This window comes from Pogona vitticeps, chromosome 2 (assembly GCF_051106095.1).
Source record: "Pogona vitticeps strain Pit_001003342236 chromosome 2, PviZW2.1, whole genome shotgun sequence".
NCBI classification, from domain to species: Eukaryota; Metazoa; Chordata; class Lepidosauria; order Squamata; family Agamidae; genus Pogona; species Pogona vitticeps.
This window is the reverse complement of record NC_135784.1, coordinates 59,193,461-59,213,481: the sequence shown is the minus strand read 5'-3', so window position 1 is coordinate 59,213,481 and position 20,021 is coordinate 59,193,461. Positions and strand designations below refer to the sequence as shown.

The following is a 20,021-nucleotide window of genomic DNA, read 5'->3' as shown; positions in this document are numbered from 1 at the left end:
GCCCCCAAAGAGAAGCCCCACGCGCTGCCTGAACGCCTGGTTCCCTCACTCGCGCGCGCATACACACAGACACACGTACGAAAAAACCCCGGACGACCCAACGGCTCCCTACTAGAGCCTTCCTTCCTGCCTTACCCAAGGAAGACGGTCCACCACCCACCCGCAACCCTAACAGAGCCGTTATTTCCTCCACCCACCCACCGGCCCTGACGGACTACAAGTCCCGGCGGGCCGCTCGCCGAACCGTCGCCTCCCGCTCTTTTCCCGACACGCTTTGTGACCTTGCCTCGCTCGGCTCTCACCCCTCCGCACGCTTTCAGAAAGTTCAATGATATTCCCAGCAATGCTTTGCGAAGAGAAAGGCACGCACTGTAGGAGGGAGCCTCCGCGGATGAAAGACTACATTTCCCAGGAGGCACCGCGGCCGGGGGGCGCGACTCCGGACGTGCCCTGCGGAGGGCCGAGAGGGAGGGCGAATGGGGAGGAGTCGCCTCCTTGGCAAGGGATGGGCGGCGGCGGGGGGTGGTGGAGGGAAGCGAGTGGGTGTGACGGCTTAACCCCTCCTGGGTGGAGAAGCTCGTTTGCCTTCCCGAGCAGGGATCCCCACTCCGTTTTCTTCCTTCCAGTTTTAAGAATCGGCCAGTGGAGCTGTGTAAGTGCCTCTTTCTCTCTTCTTATGGGTTTATCAGGCAACGACAAACAAAGAGGACCAAAACAGCCTTTGGCACCTTAAAGGCTACCTGCTAAAACTGTGCATGAAAGCTCACATCAGAGTATAGCAATGTGCGTCTTTTAAGGTGCCACAACGTTTTGGTCTTCTTTATTTTATTTTTATTCTTATTTTGCTTGGCATGCCTGCAGAAGAGGTACCAACGCGGCTACCTCTTGTAAAACGACTTTATGGATTTAGTCCCTTTCAAGATCAGGGAAAACGAGCCGAAGTTCTTTTTAGGAACAAGGCCGGTTTGTTGCATCAGGGCGTAAGATTTCTTGCATCTTGGGGGTGAGACAACTTTCTGTCCTCGTGCCCTCTAAAAAGAGGCTCATCGCGAAGGGCGCTTGCAAGGCTTTGGTTCTTGTTTTTGGGTTGGCTGGAGTCGAGGAATGCAACGCCCCCACCCCCCAGGGAGGAGAATTAATTGATGCCCCCCCAGGGAGGAGAATTAATTGATGCCCCCCCCAGGGAGGAGAATTAATTGACGCCCCCCCCCAGGGCTGCTCTCCTCCTTCCTGTTCCCACGGGCTTGCCCAGGGAGCTTTGGTCACCTGAAGGCGATGGGTGCAGAATATTTTCCAAGACGGATAAGGCGGCGTGAGGCCAGCGGACCTCTTGCAGGGAAGTAGCCCTTGTGTCGATCAGGTCCTTAGTAACCACCGATCGTGGATAATTTAGGTGGGTTTAGCTTGCTTTGGTCGAGAGAAGCTGGAGAAGAACCTCTGGGGGAAATGCGGTCCCTTGCGAAGGAGATATTGCGGCGGCGTTGGGTGGATGGTTGCGCCTCTCTCTTTCTCTTTTTTGGCACTGCCGGAGGGTGCGGGTGTTCCCTCGGAGAAGGGCGTCTGTCTGTGCATGGCTTTCCCATGAAGTCACTTCACAGGAGTTAGCAATGAGCTTTGTTTTTTTTTCCCCCTTCGGTACATAGCAACGTAAAGGTACGGATCGCCTTGGCTAGCCTGTGTTCATCCTAAGCATTATTCTTTTCCAGTTTCTCTCCCACATTAATAAGGTTTCATCCTATTCCCAGCCTTCTATTGCTTTCTTGAAGCATTCTCTTTGCATTTAGGGGAACTTACTTCTAGGTAGATACTTGGGCTGCTAAAAGCATTGAGTTGATTAATTACATATAGTTAAAAGGCAACCGGCTGCAGCAAACACAGAATTCACAAATGCAAAAACTCATGCAGAACTTAATTGTTCAGGTTGACAGAACTTGGAGAACTTATTAGGAAGAGGCCTAGCAAAGAATCAAGGTCTATTCTAGGTGCCTTCAGACTGAACTTAATCTAAAACTCCCACACAGGAGGGGGAAGTTTAATCTGTGGTGCACAGCTGTAGTTCCTTAATTGCATGTGGAGTAATGATGCTTTGAAAACTTCTATAAGAAAAAATTAAAAGAGCTATGGTACCTTCACAACTAACAGATTTATTTTAGCGTGATCTACAATCCTGTTCCTCAGACATATGGATCAGAGCAGTGGGGTGACAGTTAAATTAATAGAAGAAGAGGGTGACAGTGACGTTAGTAATGGACTTTCCGAACGGCAGTGGCTGTGTTAACAGCTGTTCGTTCGTTCGTTTAGTCGTGTCCGACTCTTCGTGACCCCATGGACCAGAGCATGCCAGGCCCTCCTATCTTCCACTGCCTCCCGGAGTTGGGTTAAATTCATTCTTGTAGCTTTGATGACACTGTCCAACCATCTCATCCTCTTTCGTCCCCTTCTCCTCTTGCCCTCACATTTCCCCAACATCAGGGTCTTTTCCAGGGAGTCTTCTCTTCTCATGAGGTGGCCAAAGGATTGGAGCCTCAGCTTCATGATCTATCTTTCCAGTGTGCACTCAGGGTTGATTTCCTTTAGAATTTTTAGGTTTGTTCTCCTTGCAGTCCAGAGGACTCTCAAGAGCCTCCTCCAACTAACACCTGTTATCACCCATCAATCTGATTGCTGATAACAGGATGTCTATGAGGTGGTTCTCAGATAAAGACATTTCTGGCTCCAGCCATATAAAAAATGCAAGTGGAATCAGTTTATAATATGTACACCACACTAAGAATTTCTGATCTTATTTAATTCTATTGAGGTACACTGGAATCTGTGAATAAAACCCATGCCAGCTGTCTCTCTTTTGCATCTTCCTTTTTAATTCCTTTTCTCCAATGCAGTTACTTTAAGATCTGTACCAGAGTCCAGGAGATTGAGGTGTTCCAAAACTGGCTTTCATGTATTGGCATTTCTGATATCAGATTTGTCTCCATGTGCACTCTTGTGTAGATATTTTTCTGTTTGCCCAATGTTGAATGCAGAACAGCCTTGTTGCTGCAAGGGATTGCATAGATTTCCTTAGCAAACTAACAAATACATAAAGTCCCAGTGTTGTGGCTGATGTACTTGACCCCACAGTGAAGTTGCCATAGTAGATATGGGGACACATTATCATCAGGGGTTGGAATAGGATCTTGTTCCTGTCACCGTAATTATGTTGTGTGCCTCATTGTATGTCAGTAATGGTTTGAGGTGGAGGCTTCCACCCAGAGGCTGGGAAAGGGAAGTCATATTGTGCAGATTGGATAGTAGATCATGGATGATATGTCTGAGTGATCTCAGTTGCGATTTACTTTGCTGGCAGGATCCCTTTGCATTACACACAATGGGACACAAATGTTAATGAAAGCTGACAAGCGCAAAGCTCTTTACTTTTGCTTTCTTCTGACTGTCAAAGCATGAAGACAAAATGTTTAACTTCTCTCCTTTCAACTTCTACCATATAGTGAAAACAAGAAGAAATTATCTGGAGCATGTCATGCACCTAAGTTCTTTGCATGGTGCCCTGGGAAAGAAGTGGTTGTGCAGGTTGGCTCCAAAACATGTTGCCATGTGCAGTGATGGAAAATATTTTTGATTAGGCACACCCTTGGATATGTTTGAACATATGTAACAACTAAATATCTAGTACCTTCTCCTAATGACACTTTCAAAACCATATTATTTAGCCCCATATTTTGAGACTCCCAGCGATTGACCAGTGGATTTAGATCTCCTTACTTCCCACCCCATGATGCCACCCCCAAAGCTCTGGGACATTAGCACTTTTTCTTGGGCGCTGATATCCAGCTGCCAGTTTCTGCTGAAGCAGGAATTCGAGTGAGGGAATGTCTTCTGCTCTCTTTAACAGCTCTGCCATGGCTAGCAAGAAAGAGCACATTAAAATCACAAGTGAGCGCAAACCTGGCTTCCTGGAACGCCTCAGTGAGACCTCTGGGGGCATGCTCGTGGGGCTTGCCACTTTCATATTGTCTTTCTACATTCTGTTCACCAATGAGGTAAGTAGGGATAGGGGGAATTGGGAAGGTATGGGGTTGCTTTTCATAGACCACAGAAATATCAAGCCTCACAGTGTTTTGGGAGTTCCCAATCAATGCTCCCTCTAAGCTAGGCACATGTGACAAGTTCCATCAGAGCTGCACACTGGCTGCTGGAGTTGGTGTCCCTTTAGTTCTGGTTTCAGCTGGAACCATGCACATGGTGAGGCTCCCAGGCAGCAGCAGGGCTGAAAATTAGGGGGAATTTTGTCCCCAATATAATCTATGGTATCCCTATCACAAGGTACACAGTTTGATCAGGTGAACAAGCTACAGGTGGGTGTTTACTAAAATATAATGAATATCCACATGTTCTCTCATCTTCAGTGGAAAAGGGTGTCCTGACACACTAAGATGCCCTATAGAAATTGTCAACCCCTGCAAGATTTTTCACTCCTGCAAAAAAAAATATTGTTTTTGGTTGCAGCCACGTTATGTTGAAGCAATATCAGCAAAATGTTTTTGGACAAAAAATGTATTTTGTCCCCTTGAGACCTTGTGTTTTGCAAAAAAATGTTAACAGTTCTTACACAAACACACTTTTTGCCACTACAACATTTTTGCAATGCAGAAGAAGTCTGACATTTTTAGTTTTCACCTCTGAGAATGAAATAGAGATTTAGATTCCTAATGTTTACTGACAAGCCAATTGACTCATGGAAAGGTCCCTTTTGAGCTACTTCACATACTTATGGAGAAGTTAGTTACATTGTAGAAGTAATACAATGCAATGTGTGGTGTGTTTTTTTGGTGAATAATTTAATTACAGTAGAATAGATTGTAGACTGGGGTGAATGAGAGTGCAGTCAGAACCGGAACAGATGGCTGAGGGCTACAAGAACTGACACTGGGCCAGCTGAGGCTGTGGAGAATCCAGACCTTGTCCTGACTTTATACCGGTGGCGTGTCTATGAGCCTGGGCTGACTGAGGTCTGGACCCGATATAATTCCGCTCCTTTATTCCTTCCTTCAATGCCCCTTTTTTCACTCTTCTGCTGGCTGATCACAGCCAACCTAGCAATTGTTCTGATAAGATTAGGGTTTTCAGAATTAAATGACTCTCAGGCCTATCGTACAGTGGAAATCTCCTGGGCCAAATTTTGGGACTGGGAGCCCTTGAACCATCGGGAGGTAGAGCAGCCCCCTCACCTCCATGCCACTTCTCTGAACCGTTGGAAAAGTGCCCCACTGCACCATCACAGTCACGAGGAGCAAGTTCTAATGGGAGGTGCTCCCATCTACCTTCACATCTCCATGCACCTTTGTGAGTCACAGAGAATCCTTGTGATGCTCACAGTGCAGTGGGACACTTTTCTCACAGTGTGAAGCTGCAGCACAGAACCAGCATGTCTCCTGTCAATTTGAGGGCCACCAGTCACTTAATTCAGCCTGTGGAAGTGGTTCCTATCAAATTGTGAAACTGGAACCAGTATCTGGAGGATGTAAGTTTCCCTTTCAATGTTATAAGCTAGAATGTAAGTTACAGACTACTTCATTGTATTTCACTTTTATAGATAGGTGGCTGTTAGCTGAATCAAGTTTAAGGTATCTCTGTTTGGAGCATGAAAAAAGTCTCAACCTCTATGCAGTGGTTCCCAACCTTGGGTCCACAGGTGCTCTTCGACTAAAACTCTCAGAAGTCTTCACCACTAGCTGTGCTGACCAACAAGGCCCAGGATTTCTGGGAATTGTAGTCCAAGAACATCTGGGAATCCAGGATTGGGAACCACTGCTATTTGGCTTTTCTGTGCATTGATTTTAGCATGATGTTCCATTGACGACTTGTTGCATCTTCCCACCCAACTCATCTCTCATTTAACCACTCGTTCTAGGGCCGAGCTTTGAAGACAGCCTCATCTCTGGAGGAAGGACTTTCTCTCGTGGTTCCTCTTGACAACATCCAGAATTTATTGCAAGAGAATGATAGAAAACTTGTACACCTAACTGGCCCCCTTCGAACATCAAAGGTAAATGAAATGACAGGGTTAGGAAATGGTTTTGACCCTTCCATGATGTTGCTACAATTATTCATGTTAAATTTGGGGACTTTCCTGAAAATGTTCATGCTTGTTTATTTCATTCCCCCTGCCCATCCTTTAAAATATATGTGAAAATCTACAACTGCCATCTGGATCAAAAGGATAATGTAGAGTTTGTTATCTGATATGCTGTTCTGAGCATATGTAATGTCCTTGAACCATGCATGCACCTGAACACACATGGGGCTCCTTCAGTAGCATTCTCACAGAACTATCCAACAGAGAAATTTCATTGAACACACAAGAATCAAAATCTATCCAGTGATTGCAAGTACAGCTTACTGGGTGGCCAGGTGGAGAGCGGGATAATTCCAGCACTTACTGGAAGCAAGTGGGGGTGAGTGGGAGAGAATCTTGGATAGAGAGTCCAAGGCTGGGAGGCTGACAAGCGTCCAAGGCCAGAACCAGGGATTCAGGACAGGACAAAACTGGTGTACTTTTCTGGTTAAATCTTGGATTCTGGGGTGATGTGAAAAGTGTTGCCAGCTCAAGAGAAAACCTGGCGTCAGTTCAGCTGTAGGCTTCCAGGGAAAAGCAGAAGCTTTAATTAGAGATCAAGACAGCAGGCAGGATCAGAACAGCTGCTAATGTGGATAATGTGGTTGATTGTCAGCGTTTGCCTGCTTGTTATTGTGCTCAGACGTCATCTCTGCATCTGAGGGACCTTGATTATAATCCAACAAAGCCAAGGATCGAACAACTACAGTGGGGTCTTGACTTGAGAACTTAATCCGTATTGGAAGGCGGTTCTCAAGTCAAAAAGTCTGTAGGTCAAGTCTCCATTGACCTACAGGGCATTGAAAACCGATTAATCCCGGAACAGGCCGTTTTTGTTCCATTTTGGTTTTTTTCTGGTCTGTAAGTCAAATCTCAGTCTGCAAGTCAAACCTAAATTTTGTGGCCAGAGAAGTCTGTAACTCAAAAAGTCTGTAAGTCAAGCCGTCTGTAAGTCAAGGGTCCACTGTATGGGAAACATGTCCTTCCATCACAAATCTAAACAGTGCCACCTTCTTCTCTGACTCTTTGCTTGGCCTACTCCTGAAGTACAGATTTCACACTGATTTGAATTTTCTTTGGATTTGCTAGCCTTTATACGATCCCAGCTATGGACTTTCTATCCGGGCTGTCAAACTCAAGCGTCAAGTGGAGATGTATCAGTGGGTAGAATATGAAGATTCCAAGTAAGAGGGACACCTTAACGTATTCTCTGCTGTGAAGTATGTGCATGCGGTGGGACACATTTGGGTGGCCTTTTCCATTGCCTGATGCAAGTGGACAGAGGAAGCCTTTACATGTAGTTATACTGACTTGGATTCTTTTGTTTATATTTATTTCTTCACCTTGCTGTTGGCATCTAGAACGTTGATATAACTTTTCTTTTAGTGCCCAGCTTTTTCCTGTAGTGATTATAATTCAGAGTTATGAAGGGCAAATGAATATAGAACTATGAGTCATCTGTTTATAGTTGGCTTCTGGAGTGGAAAGTATGAGGAATTTAATTGACGTATTGGGTAAGGAGTCACTCCTCCCTATGTCTGCTGTATCTTGGGTGAATGGTGTGCCAAACTGGGCTGTAGTGAAATGGTGACGATGGGGGCACCTCACCTATGGCTTCAGATTCTCTTCTTATACCAAGTCTGGACTCATTTTACTAAGTGTCCAACTAAGATCAGTGGGTTTTTCCGTGAGATTTTGAAAGAAGCCTGTCCTCAGGATTCTAAAGTAATAAATATAATGCAGGAGAAATTTGTTTGATCAGTTAGGAACTAGGCATTCTAAGTGATGTATATAAGATGCTGTAAACTGGAGGTGACTTGATACATAACTGCAACAAAAACAAGTGATCTTGACACTGAACCATCTTTCAAATCTCATTACCTCAAGATGCAAATAAGGCTTGTTGGATTCACATACTTGGGTAGTGAAGTTGTTCTCAGTTCTAGTAACAAAAAGATTGCACAAATGTATTGAAATTATTCTTATGTCTTTAATGGTACAGCATAGATTATTGCTCCGTTGCCTATGCTTTTCCTTTTCCTTTAGCTTCTGCCCCCCCCCCCCAGAGTTCTTGCCTATGGCACTGTTGTTCCTGGCTTCCTTTCCATTTCTGTTAAGAGTGCACGTCTTCCATGTAAACAGAATTTTCCATGTTTTCACAGAAGCAGTGCTGTTTGGCTAGCATTCTAGTGTGGACATTTTCGCGTGATCGGTTAAAATGTTATGCATCCTGAACTAATATTTGTTCTATCATGTATCAAGCCTGTGTAGAAGGCAGCCAATTTCTCGCAAGTTATATTTTGTTCTTCTTGTTCTGTTTTGCTTCTTTAGGGAATATGAAGAGGACGGTGAAATGAAAAAAGAAACCAGATACTCATATAGTAAGTTGTCTAGAACGGAGGTTCTTCTACTAGGATTATCACTGATTGTAACAGTATGCATTCAACCAGCTGTAAGATAGGTAGAAATTCAAAAGGGGCAATTCGCATTCTCCCTTAATCACTTGTAACTATAACCTGCCCAGTCATGCAGCTATTAAAGGCACAGAACCAGTGGAAGGAGGAAGACAGCATTTTTACCTTAAGAGTTTTGAAATAAAAATGCTTTGGGAGCATATTTATGTTCTGAATTTATACTGTGCACATTCTTTAATTTAGAATGGGGTTAGTGTTATTGGTTGATGGCATTCTAAAGAGAGGATGCAGAAGAGAGCAGAAGCCTGTTATATCTAATTTCAAGAACACTTACGCCCCCCCACACACCCTACCCCAAACTCACTGAGTGAATGAAAAAGCTGTCTGGCTTCAGTGTTCAAAAAGATCTGCTGCTCAGCAAATGAAGTGAGAAGTGACATGAACATGTCCAGAAATTTCATTGACTTCTAGAAAACAGGTGAGATTTTGTTCTGCTGTTAGACCTTCGTGTTCTGTTTCCTTTTTTTTTAACTTGGCTCCAGTGTTTCCTTTTTAATTGATAACTTGTTTTGTTCCAGTCCTCTACCCACCCTATGAACATAGGAGGTTTGTCCTTCATCGGATACTCATTTGAAACTTCTCAGTATATCAGTATTCCTTGGTAGTTACATTTTAGCCATGCAATTCTATCTGTGATCATTAGAGACCGGGAGCAACATTCTAAACTGTTATCTCCCAAGAGGGAGATCCAAACCATTCTGCCTTCCCAAGGATGATATGACTGTAGCCTTGGTGCAGTTCTCCGTATTCTTTCTTGCTTCCCTTTTAGATACTGAATGGAAAGCAGAGGTTGTGAACAGCAAAAACTTTGATCGAGAAATTGGTCATAAAAACCCTAGGTAAGTGCCATGTTTCCCATCCCCAAAATGAGCTGTAGGTATGAATGCTCTCTCTTCTAGCTCTCTTCCTGTGTTTCTGACAACACCCCAAAGAAATACTTCTTTTTGGGTCCCATAATCCTGCACTGACGCTGTTGGGTCTTCTGGAATCAGAATAAGATGTCATTGTGACTCTATTAGCACAGGTGGAGTAAAATCTGTGGTCTCCCAGATGTTAGGGACAACAACTCCCAAACTGTCAGGACAAGATTGCTGGGGCTTCTGGAAGTTGAAATCCAAGACACCTGGAGGGTCATATATTTCCCATTGTGGCTTAGCACATATGTTTTCTGATATGACGTGCTTGCAGACCAGTTGCTTTGGCTGGGAATAGTGAAGTACAGTGGTACCTCGACTTACGAACGTCCCTACTTGCGAACGATTCAAGTTACGAACGGCTCTGTTCGCAAAAAGTTGCTTTGACCTGCGAACGAAGCCTTGTCTTACGAACCAAAAAAGAGGGGGGAAAACCTTTCCTGCCCTTTTTTTGACCTAAGCTCACCTTAGGTCAAAAGAAGAAAAAAATTTAAAAATCACTCCATTGTGCTAGGGTACGGATTAACCGGCTTTGCATTAGTTCCTATCGGAACTGATGCATCTACCTACGAACAGTGCCTCGACATACAAACGGAAAACAGCAGATACAGATTAAATGGTTTTCAATGCATTCCTGTGGAAAAGTTTGCCTCGACTTACGAACTTTTCGATGTACGAACTTAACTCCAATACGGATTAAGTTCATAAGTTGAGGTACCACTGTATAGCTTTGTTCTGCTACAACTCCTTTTGTTTCTTTATGTTTGTCATGATAGAATTTAATTGACAATGCTTTTTGTCCATGTAGTGCCATGGCTGTTGAGTCTTTCACAGCCATTGCTCCTGATGTACAAGTGGGCAGATTCTTTCTCTCCAGAGGTAGGTACTTTGGTAGTGTTTAATTGCATGAAACTTACCACCTTCTTTCAATGTGATTTAAGATCATAGTGAAGCTGGGTTTTTTTAAAAAAAGGAAGTGTTAATATTAGCAATTTCAGTCTGCAGGAATTTAATGAATTTTTGATTTTGGCAATTTCAGTGTGCAGTTCCAGCTGATTTTTGTCCAAGGTTGGGAAAACCTGTTTATTTAGACTACATCTTCCAGTATCCCTTGGTCAACAGGGTCACTGACCTTGCTGGCTGTAGGATTCTGGAAGTTGTAGTCAGAAACACAAAATGTTTCCCATCTTTCTTCTGCTTATACTCTTGCAGAGCAAAACTTTGCAAAGCAAAAATAAAAAAGCCACCAAATGTATGTAAAATGTTGTATCTTGCAGTATTGTGTAAAAAAGAGTTAATGCTCTGCTCTTTCTTAGGCCTCATTGAGAAGATTGATAACTTTAAGCAGATGAGCTTGTCGAGACTAGAAGATCCTCATGCTGACGTGATCCGCTCAGGGGATTACTTCTTTCACAGTGAAAACCCTCGGCGTCCAGAAGTAAGAAACAGATGATAATACTGTAGAGTTGAAAAAACAAAAGCATTTCATCTCCTCTCCCCATAACTGATGTTTTTCCTTCAGTACTGTATACTGAAACAACCAACCAAATATGAACTGCATAGTGTATAGTGTGAAAAATTACCAAACACAAGTTAAAAGTTTTATTCATGGACATGGACATCTAATGTAGTTAGGGCATGGACATCTGATGTAGTAACGTGAATTATGCTGAACCTGAAATTACTTGAAATAATGATGTATACAATTAATATGAAATACTTAAAGGTAAAGTAGGCTGATATACCTTTAAACAGGTAAAAACACACAGACATGTGACATGTGTTCTGGTAGTAGCCCATTTTTACAGCATCTTCATCAGGTACTTAGCTGCCAAAGAGCAAATGCACTTTGCACTTTTCTCAGCCCATATGTTACCACTGATCCCAAAACTGAAAACTCCATTCCAGAGTATCCCCATTAAAAGAAAAAACAGAGCTATAAGGCATTCAGAAGTAATCAGTCATTGTCATCTTCTGTGCAGTACTAACAAGAGTTAGCTGGAGTGTCCTTGCTATTGCATATGAAAGATCCTCTGCCAGTGTCATCTTCCATGATTGCTGCTGCCCTTCAAGAGTTTCTCCAGTGTCATCATGACTGGAAATAATCACCTCTCTTCTGATGTAACTGTTAATTCCTGCAGAGGATAGGTAGACCTTAATCTAGTGTTTCAGATTTGAGTATTCCACTTTAGGTGATCCTGCTAGAAGTCCAGCTTTGAAAGTTCAGCTTAGCCTCCTGATGCCATTGCTCAGAATTTCCCTGACATACTCAAATTTCCTTACCATATTAAGATGCGTCTCTGGAACTGGGGCAGATTATTACCTAATGATACTTTGGACATATCATTAGAAGATAAGGTTCACTGGAAAAAGCAACAATGCTAGGAAAAGTTGAAAACAGTAGGAAGAGAAGAAGAGCTATCATGAAATTGTTTCAGTAAAGGTGGCTGCAGCTTTTAGTTTGCTAAAAGCTGCAGCATGTCTGTTAATGACAGGATCTTCTGGAGGTCATTAGCTCATGGTGTCAAACACAAGTCTGAAATGACATGATGGCACAGAACAAGGTGATAATGGGCTTGTTTGATAGATAGTTTCCCCTCCTTGTTTTTTAATCTATTTGGTATTTCTTTACATTTTGCATTATGCCATTTGTTTTGCCTTCCACGCATAACTGCATATAAAGTTTATTGCAAATGTACTGATTTATTGCTAGGAGAGGCTGTGGGATACTGAGTCAAAAATTAGAGGCTATTGCCTGATCAAGAGCCTTGCTTGGGAACCTTGTCTGAACTGTATTAATAATGTGATGTCAAAGAATGTGTGAAGTCTATACCTGCAATCTTCACTGAGAAGCCTCTGTTGCCAACAGCTTTGTTTCTCCCACTTCCAGGTGGGAGATCTTCGTGTTTCATTCTTCTATGCAGGTTTGAGTGAAGACTCATCCCATTTGGGCCCAGCAGATATGGTAAATACTCTGAAGAAATTAGCACCCCTCCCAACCATTGCACACACTGACTTTTTGAATATTTTTATTTATTTATTTTCTCCCCACCACTTTTCAGGTGACAGTAATTGCACGTCAACAAGGAGACCAGTTAGTTTCGTACCAAACGAAATCTGGGGATGCTTTGCAGATTCTTTATCTTGGTGAGCTGTCTCCTGAGGTAAGAGTTAACTACCAATGTAGAGAATGGTAGAAAGAGCAGTCTTTCCCCCATCTGTGGAAGAAAGGCACAAATTAAAATCTGATCTAATTTCCTCTTTCTTTATCCTGGATTACCTCTTTTGAGAATGGTGCCTGTCCTTTGCGACAGTGGTGGGCAGTGTCTGGGAGAGGAGAGGGCTCATTCCCCCTCACCAAACCCACTAGAGAGCACTTTCTGCCAAATCTGCCTCTGTACCAGTGAATATTGGCAGCACCTCAGAAATGTGGCAGAATTGGACAGCCGGGGTAATCCTGTTGAGGCTGCATGCTACTTACCTTTGGTTTAGTGAAAAGTCATTTTGTGATATGTCATAAAGGCAAAAAATACAGTGTTCTTCTGAGTCTTTCCTGGGGGTAGAAAGTCAATTTTGGGGTGCCTCAGTTACACACACACACACACACACACACACACACACACACACACACTCACTCACTCACTCACTCACTCACTCACTCACTCACTCACTCACTTACTGTGTATTTTATGCTGTAAGCCGCCTAGAACCGACCGGATAGGCGGGATATAAAATAAATAAATAAAATAATGCTGCCTTAATCAGTCTCAGGCTTGCTCCTTGAGACCCTCTGTGGGAAGGAGGTTGGAGCCGTTATCAGCCAACTTTTGTCTCTTATTATTTCTTTTGACATCTGAGCTGGGACACAACGTTTGGTTAGTTTTTACTGTGGTTTGTCAGCTTTGAACTATAGATTATGATCCAGGTTTGTTCAGATGAGATACCAATTTGCACCCCTGAGATTTGTATATATTTAAATTAGCAACCAAGTGTCTTTGCTCTACCCACAACCGCACATGTATTTCTCCTTGGCTGCCTGTTCCTCCTTTCAGACACAGGACTGGTCTTAACTAATTTTACAAGTTTCCTAAGAAAGGAACGCTCAGAATTAGATGTAACAAGGAAGGACAATTGTCTGATAAAGTTCCAACCTATAATGGTGTGAAGCAAGGGTGTATATTAGCACCGCTGTTATTTAATTTTTATATCAACTCAATGGTAACAGCACTCAGCCATCCAGAGTTTCATCCCCCCAAACTAGCCAATAGACATATATCACTTCTGTTATATGCAGATGATGCAGTCCTAATTTCACAGACACCAATAGGACTTAAGAGAGCTTTATACGCTCTTGCACAATACTGTAAAGAAGAAATGCTCCAGATAAATTACTCAAAGACCAAAGTTTTAGTGTTTGCTCAGAGGCCCAGGATCTATAAGTGGTTAATAGATGAGCATGAGATTGAACAAATCAAGGCCTATAAATATTTGGGCGTTGTTTTCCAGTATAAAGGAAACCACAAGGCCCATGTTAACAATGTGGTACAAGCAGCACAAAAATCTAGCCTTACTGTACTAAAATTCTTCTATTCTAAGGGAGGCCAGTACATTCCAGCTGCACTAAGATTGTTTCAGGCCAAATCCCTTAGTCAGCTCTTGTATGGGGCACAATTGGGCCCCTATTCTTCTTCTTCATTTATCCAGTTAGAAGTAGTTCAGTCCAAATTTGTGAGGGCTATATTACAAGTTCCAAGAGGGGTATCCAATGCAGCCCTCAGGTTTGAAGTGGGCTACCTGAAGGTTGAAGCCAGAGCTTGGCTGGCTATTTTTAACTTTTGGCTAAAACTAACCTTTCAACCAATTGGACTGACTTCACTGGTATTACAGGATAACCATCAGTCCCCTTGGAAGAGAGCAATATATCATAAAATCAACAGATACGGCTATTCAGTAGAAAGTATCCAACAAATGGGATACGATAAGGCCAAGAGTAATCTTAGGCAGCGTATTATTGAGACAGAAAGGCAGCAGGATCTTGGTATTATTAGAAATAGATTTACAGTTGACAACGCATTGCTCCCACTGAAACCGGCAAAATATCTCTACTTACCCTTAACACCTAAACAACGCAAAGCTCGTACTTTGGCCCGCTTCAATGCACTTCCGTCAGCAGTCCAGGATGGGAAGTATAACAACACCCCTTACACTCAGCGTCTATGCCCCTGTAACTCTGGTGAGATTGAATCTATCTCCCATGTGTTACTTCACTGTGCTTTTTATTCTAACATTCGAGAAGTCCATGTTGACCCTTACATAAGGGCATTTCCTGGACGATCAGAGGCACACTACACACAGCTTTTGCTGACAGGGCGATGCCCTGGCAGATATATTGGGCTTAATTCAGATATGCTGACAAAAGTTGCTAAGTTCTGTGCTGCTGCAATAAAAATCCGTGAAGGAAAGGTTCCACCTAAAGGGCAGTTATAGAATCTGTAAATTGGTGTACACCAATTAATGATCACACAGGCTATATGAGCTTTAAAATAACGAATTTGGCATTCTATGCAAGCTGTAATAGCCCATAGATAAGGCCTATGATAGGGAGGTAAGAGATATCTAGTAAGATGTATATATGTATATAGATGCTTTTAGTGCTTTTGTGTTTTTAGTGTTTTTAATGCTTTTATATTGTTCTTATGTTCTTATGTATCTTACTTTTGCTGGTCAATGACCGCAATAAACATTTATTATTATTATTCCTAAGAAAGGTATGTTCGGAAAGAGAAGACTTGGATGTTGTTAGGGTAGGAGAGTTGGGTATGGGGTGGGATTTGCTTACTAAATGCTAAATGTTTTAGGAGGTCTTCCAGAAGGAACATGCAAGTAACAGCATGAAAACATGGGGATTGCGTGCAGCTGGATGGTTGTCTATGTTTGTAGGCATCAGCCTTATGACCAGAATTATTTACACCTTGGGTAAGTTTTGCTGACTGTGATAAGGCATGATTTGAAAATAAAGCATTAATTAAAATCTTGGATCCAGGCAACTTCAGTACTAGGGAGCAGTGCATTGTAAATTTGAACATTAAGTTATATCTACAAAGATGTATTAGCATGGCTAATGGTCTGTGATTCTGCAAGCTGGAACTCAGGAGTATCTGGAGATCCAAAGCTGAGCACCATTATTTTACAGGACAGAACCATGGAAGGTTTTTCAGTGCTTTCGACACCAGAAATTAGAAGATGGCTCATTGCGACAAGAGCACAAGGCATTAGTTACTCCATTAGTTAGCTATAATAAATATGTGCTCCTGTAAGTCCTGAGAACAACAAAAATTTGCTTAAATACCTCTAGAATTTATTGGAAGCTATGTTACATATGTGGAATGTTTTTAAATCCTGCTTTTTTGTAATCTTGTTGCAAGATCTCTTGAAACTCTCGTTTAAAGCACTTTGTCTCCTTCATTGTAAAATTAGGGGAAAGCTGATCCAACCTGCCAGTGCTCTTCCCAAACTCATGTTTATCACATTTATAGATCACCTTTTCCCACTCAAGAGAGGGTTGGTGAATAAGTGGTCCTCCTGATGTTGTTGGACTATAACACCCATCACCCCTTACCAGCTTAGCTAATAAAGAAGGGGATGGTGGAAGTTGTAGCTGTCTAAAATGCCACATTTGTCCCTATCTCTGCTCTGCCTTGCAGGGATTTTTTCAGTTTACCTTTTGAGTGTGTGGGCAAAATGTAGACCCTGATCTACTATTATTTTAAAAGGGTTTTCTACTCACAGTCAATTTTGCATGAAACAGATCAGGGAGGACTCCCTTCAGTACCCCAAAATATAAACAGAAAGTAGGCATCTAGACACTTCAGATATTGATTTTTCAAAAAAACACACATTTTCTGGGACTGGTGTAGGACTCTGTGAGTGCTCAGGAGAAAATTTGGCCCTTAGGCCCATGAGATTTGACACCATACTTTTATAAGAACTGCTCTGTGGTCAGGTAGGCTAAGGAATAATGACTATCCCAAGCTTAATCTGAACTTTGTGGCCAAGTGTGGTCTCCTCAGTCCAGTTTAAAAGGTTCTGCCTCCCCATGGCCAGTAAGACGGGACCTTCAAGTGAGTAGGGAATTGTATCTTTGATACGATGACAAGAATGTGGGGAAGAGAACAGGAGTACAAATTAGTAAAGGATCATGTTTTTACCAGTTTCTTTTGAAGATCTCCATATTGAAGAGCCATGAGGAACTAGAAATTGGTGGCTAAATCCTGTTGCACATTTACTCAAAAGGCATCACTTTTGGAGGCAAATTGATGCAAGTTAAGAAATCTCCCTAGGCATTATCTGTTGAATACTGATTGGTGCATTTTGGCCAGCAGATGCTTCATTAAGTCTGAAGCAGAGTTTAGCAGTCACATGTGTCTAAGCTGATTTTTCAAGGTGATGCCAGTACTTCATTCCTTGTTTAATTTTTCTCTCTCCTGCAGTGGATTGGTTTCCAGTAGTCCGGGACCTGGTTAACATTGGCCTGAAGGCATTTGCCTTTTGCTTAGCCACTTCTCTGTCCCTGCTGACCATTTCAGTAGGCTGGCTCTTCTATCGGCCCCTCTGGGCAATACTGATTGGGTTGCTGGCGGCCGTTCCCATTGTGCTCGCAAGGTCCCGGGTTCCACCCAAGAAGCAACAGTGACATTGTGGAGAACATGTCTTGCGATTTGCTTGGGAATCTCTTCAGAAGAATGGAAGATCTAGAGCTTCCGTCATATCTAAAGCAGTGATCATCGAGTGTATGTGCAGGTCTAGACACCCTTTGACTTCCCAGTATAGATGGAACAGTGGACCTCCGTGCAAAATGTTTGTACCGTTTTTTTTTTTAAATAATGTGATCATGTGGAAAAATGGACTCTGTGGCATAGAAAGTTCTTATGCCTAACATTAAACACAGTTAAGGGAAATTGACTTTATCACTTGATTAAAACATCTGCTGGTCCTGTTTGGAAAATACAGGGATATGTGCTCTTGATGGGGACCACATCAGGTTTTGCAACCCATGTAAAATCGTTTCACTTTCAGTGCATCTTTTATTTCAAACAGTACTTTTATGTATTTTTTAATGCATGCAGTGGTTTGCAGTTTCTACCTGATCTTACTTCATTTGTCTCCTGCTCGTCTGGCTCTAATCAAGTTTTTTTATGTACTTTATCTAAAGAACCTTGAATGGTACAAGGGGTGAATTTCCCACACCACCTTGGTTAACGTGCTTACCAACCCTTTTCCCTCATCTTTTTGAAACTGTTGTATTCCGCCTGGAAAGGTAGGACAGAGTTTTGTCCTCTCCACTTCTCTTTCTTTAGGAATAGCACCAATACAGTAAATGCTGAATGAACTCAGTGGCATCTGTGTTTGAGATAAGGGGGTTAGTTCACATTAAGAATTATGTCTCCAAAAACCTTTTACACTTGTAAGAACTTAATTGGGAAACTGGGACTGAACTTGTAAACCAGAGCTGGGAAATATTTAGCCCACCACTTAGACTATAACTCCCATTAGTCTTAGCTAGCATAGCAAGGGAGTGGGGATCATGGAGTTGCAGTGTGTGGCAGCTACATGTTCCCTGTTCATATTGTAAACCGATATATGTTAAAAACAAGAGGAGACAATGTTCCTTGTATTATGTCATAAACTGTCCAGTGAGTGCTCTACAGTATACAAGTTGACACAGTGACAACAGTGATAATAATCCATATAATGTCTGCATAACCCAAAGACATGATTATTTTTAAATAAAGGTACAGTACGTTGTTCATTGCTAGCAAAAGTGACTAACCCAAGGGTGATGGCAATGGTTATGCAAGTGCACTACTGTGATGTGTCTACGTATTTTACATTTTTATACTTCTGGTAAATTCCACTCTAGTTAGGATGGGAGAAGGGTAGGCTAGCATGTGCTAAATCTAAAGTCTCTACTAGTTTTCTTCCAAGGTCATTATTGGGCAGGGGATGAGGGTAAAGACTGATTACCCACATATGATCTGTAAATCCCAAATAGTAAATACTGGACGAGAGTCCAATTCCACCTTAGACCCATCCCTCTCTTGGAGATAAAAGAGCCCACCATCTAGTGGTCACAACTCACATAGGGGAAGAATCACACCACACCCAGTGTCTGCTAATTGATACTTGTGGTAGTGCTCTTTAACAAGATATCACTTTATCAGTTGTGTGCTGGTATAGACTGAGGTATTGTGATTAGGCTCAAGCTAAACAATAGCCAGTACAGTATTTGTATACTTTCAGAGCTTTTCTAAATTGTCTATGGACTGAATTGCCACATTTTTATATTTCATAAATAAACTTTCACCTATAGCATTGTGTTTCTTCTTGAACCTGCATGCAATGGGAAGCACACATATTCAGTTAACAATCAAGAATAGAGACATGGATTCAGCATGCTCCTTAAAAGACTTGCTTGCAGAAATCTCACTTATACAGCATTCTGCAGATAGCAGGAGAAACCCAAGAAATGGCTTCAGCTTGTGCATGTGTATGACAGCTAGCTAGCATAGCAACTGTGCAAATATATTATCTGAGCTGTTCCAGTGTGCATCCTTCTTGTTAACAAGGCACCTCTAGAGTTTTCTGTAAGATGTTCTTCATAAGCAATAATTATCCTGAAGTTGAGGCAGTGCTGAAACAGGAAAGGGTCCTGGCTTCTCCCATTTGGTTTGAGACCTCTGCTGTGGGCAGGACTGCTACCTCTCCTTGTTTTTCAGGAAGAACATTTGAGCATTTTCCCCATCCTTACAGTGTCTTTTGCCCAAAACATAAAATAGGGGAGAAATGGTTAACCATGCCAACCTGTTTCAGTCGTGGTCCCTTTAAGGCTGACACGTTTTATTTAGCATTAGCTCTCAGGGACCACAGCCCACTTGCTTCTCAAGAATTTATTTATTGGATTTCTATCCCGCCCATCTAGATCAAAGGTCTACTCTGCAAGAAGAGGCTTGCAAGCATGAAAAGCATACAATAATAAAACAACCATGATAGTCTCTAAGAGGCCACCAGACTCATGGCTGTAGCTGGCAGTTGGATCAAGATAGGTTTCTTCTGGTGTCCATCTATTGCCATATAGTTCATGATTTCTTTCATGAAGTGTATCTACTAAACATTCTAATGCTCACTTAACTGGATTTACATAGTTTCCATTCTCCCAAGACATGTTTATATACAATGAAGATGGATATAAGCATGTAACATGAAATACCAAAGTGAAAGCAGAGCCATGTATCAAAATTACAAAGCAGGAGGAATTTTTGCGCATAACGAGAGGTAGCTTGGAGCTCCTACGGATGTCTCACTCTTTCTCCTAAGACACACTAGAAACTAGCTGGACAGAGAAAGCTGTACAGTATTAATGTAATGCTCATGGTTGACATTCCTTTTGTCCTTTTTGGTAAGGAGGGAGTTCTGAAATTACTTCTCTCAAATCTATTTCTGATACCATTTTGAGAGCCA

General features: G+C 42.3%; 1 protein-coding gene across 2 annotated transcripts; it reads left to right on the top strand.

Annotated features, from left to right (window-relative positions):
- The first annotated feature begins 505 nt into the window (after window positions 1-505).
- On the top strand, window positions 506-18,872 carry TMEM43 (transmembrane protein 43). 2 transcript variants are annotated; one of them, XM_020810289.3, is made up of 12 exons: window positions 506-652; window positions 3,893-4,040; window positions 5,912-6,046; window positions 7,205-7,299; window positions 8,447-8,496; window positions 9,359-9,428; window positions 10,312-10,382; window positions 10,820-10,941; window positions 12,394-12,468; window positions 12,566-12,667; window positions 15,362-15,479; window positions 16,994-18,872. In XM_020810289.3, exons 2-12 carry the CDS (start codon window positions 3,900-3,902, stop codon window positions 17,194-17,196), a joined length of 1,182 nt encoding a protein of 393 aa, XP_020665948.1. In that variant the 5' UTR covers window positions 506-652; window positions 3,893-3,899; the 3' UTR covers window positions 17,197-18,872. The 2 variants fall into 2 exon arrangements, with proteins under 2 accessions (XP_020665948.1, XP_020665949.1); XM_020810290.3 differs by lacking the exon at window positions 506-652 and adding an exon at window positions 1,002-1,393.
- Window positions 18,873-20,021: the final 1,149 nt, after the last annotated feature.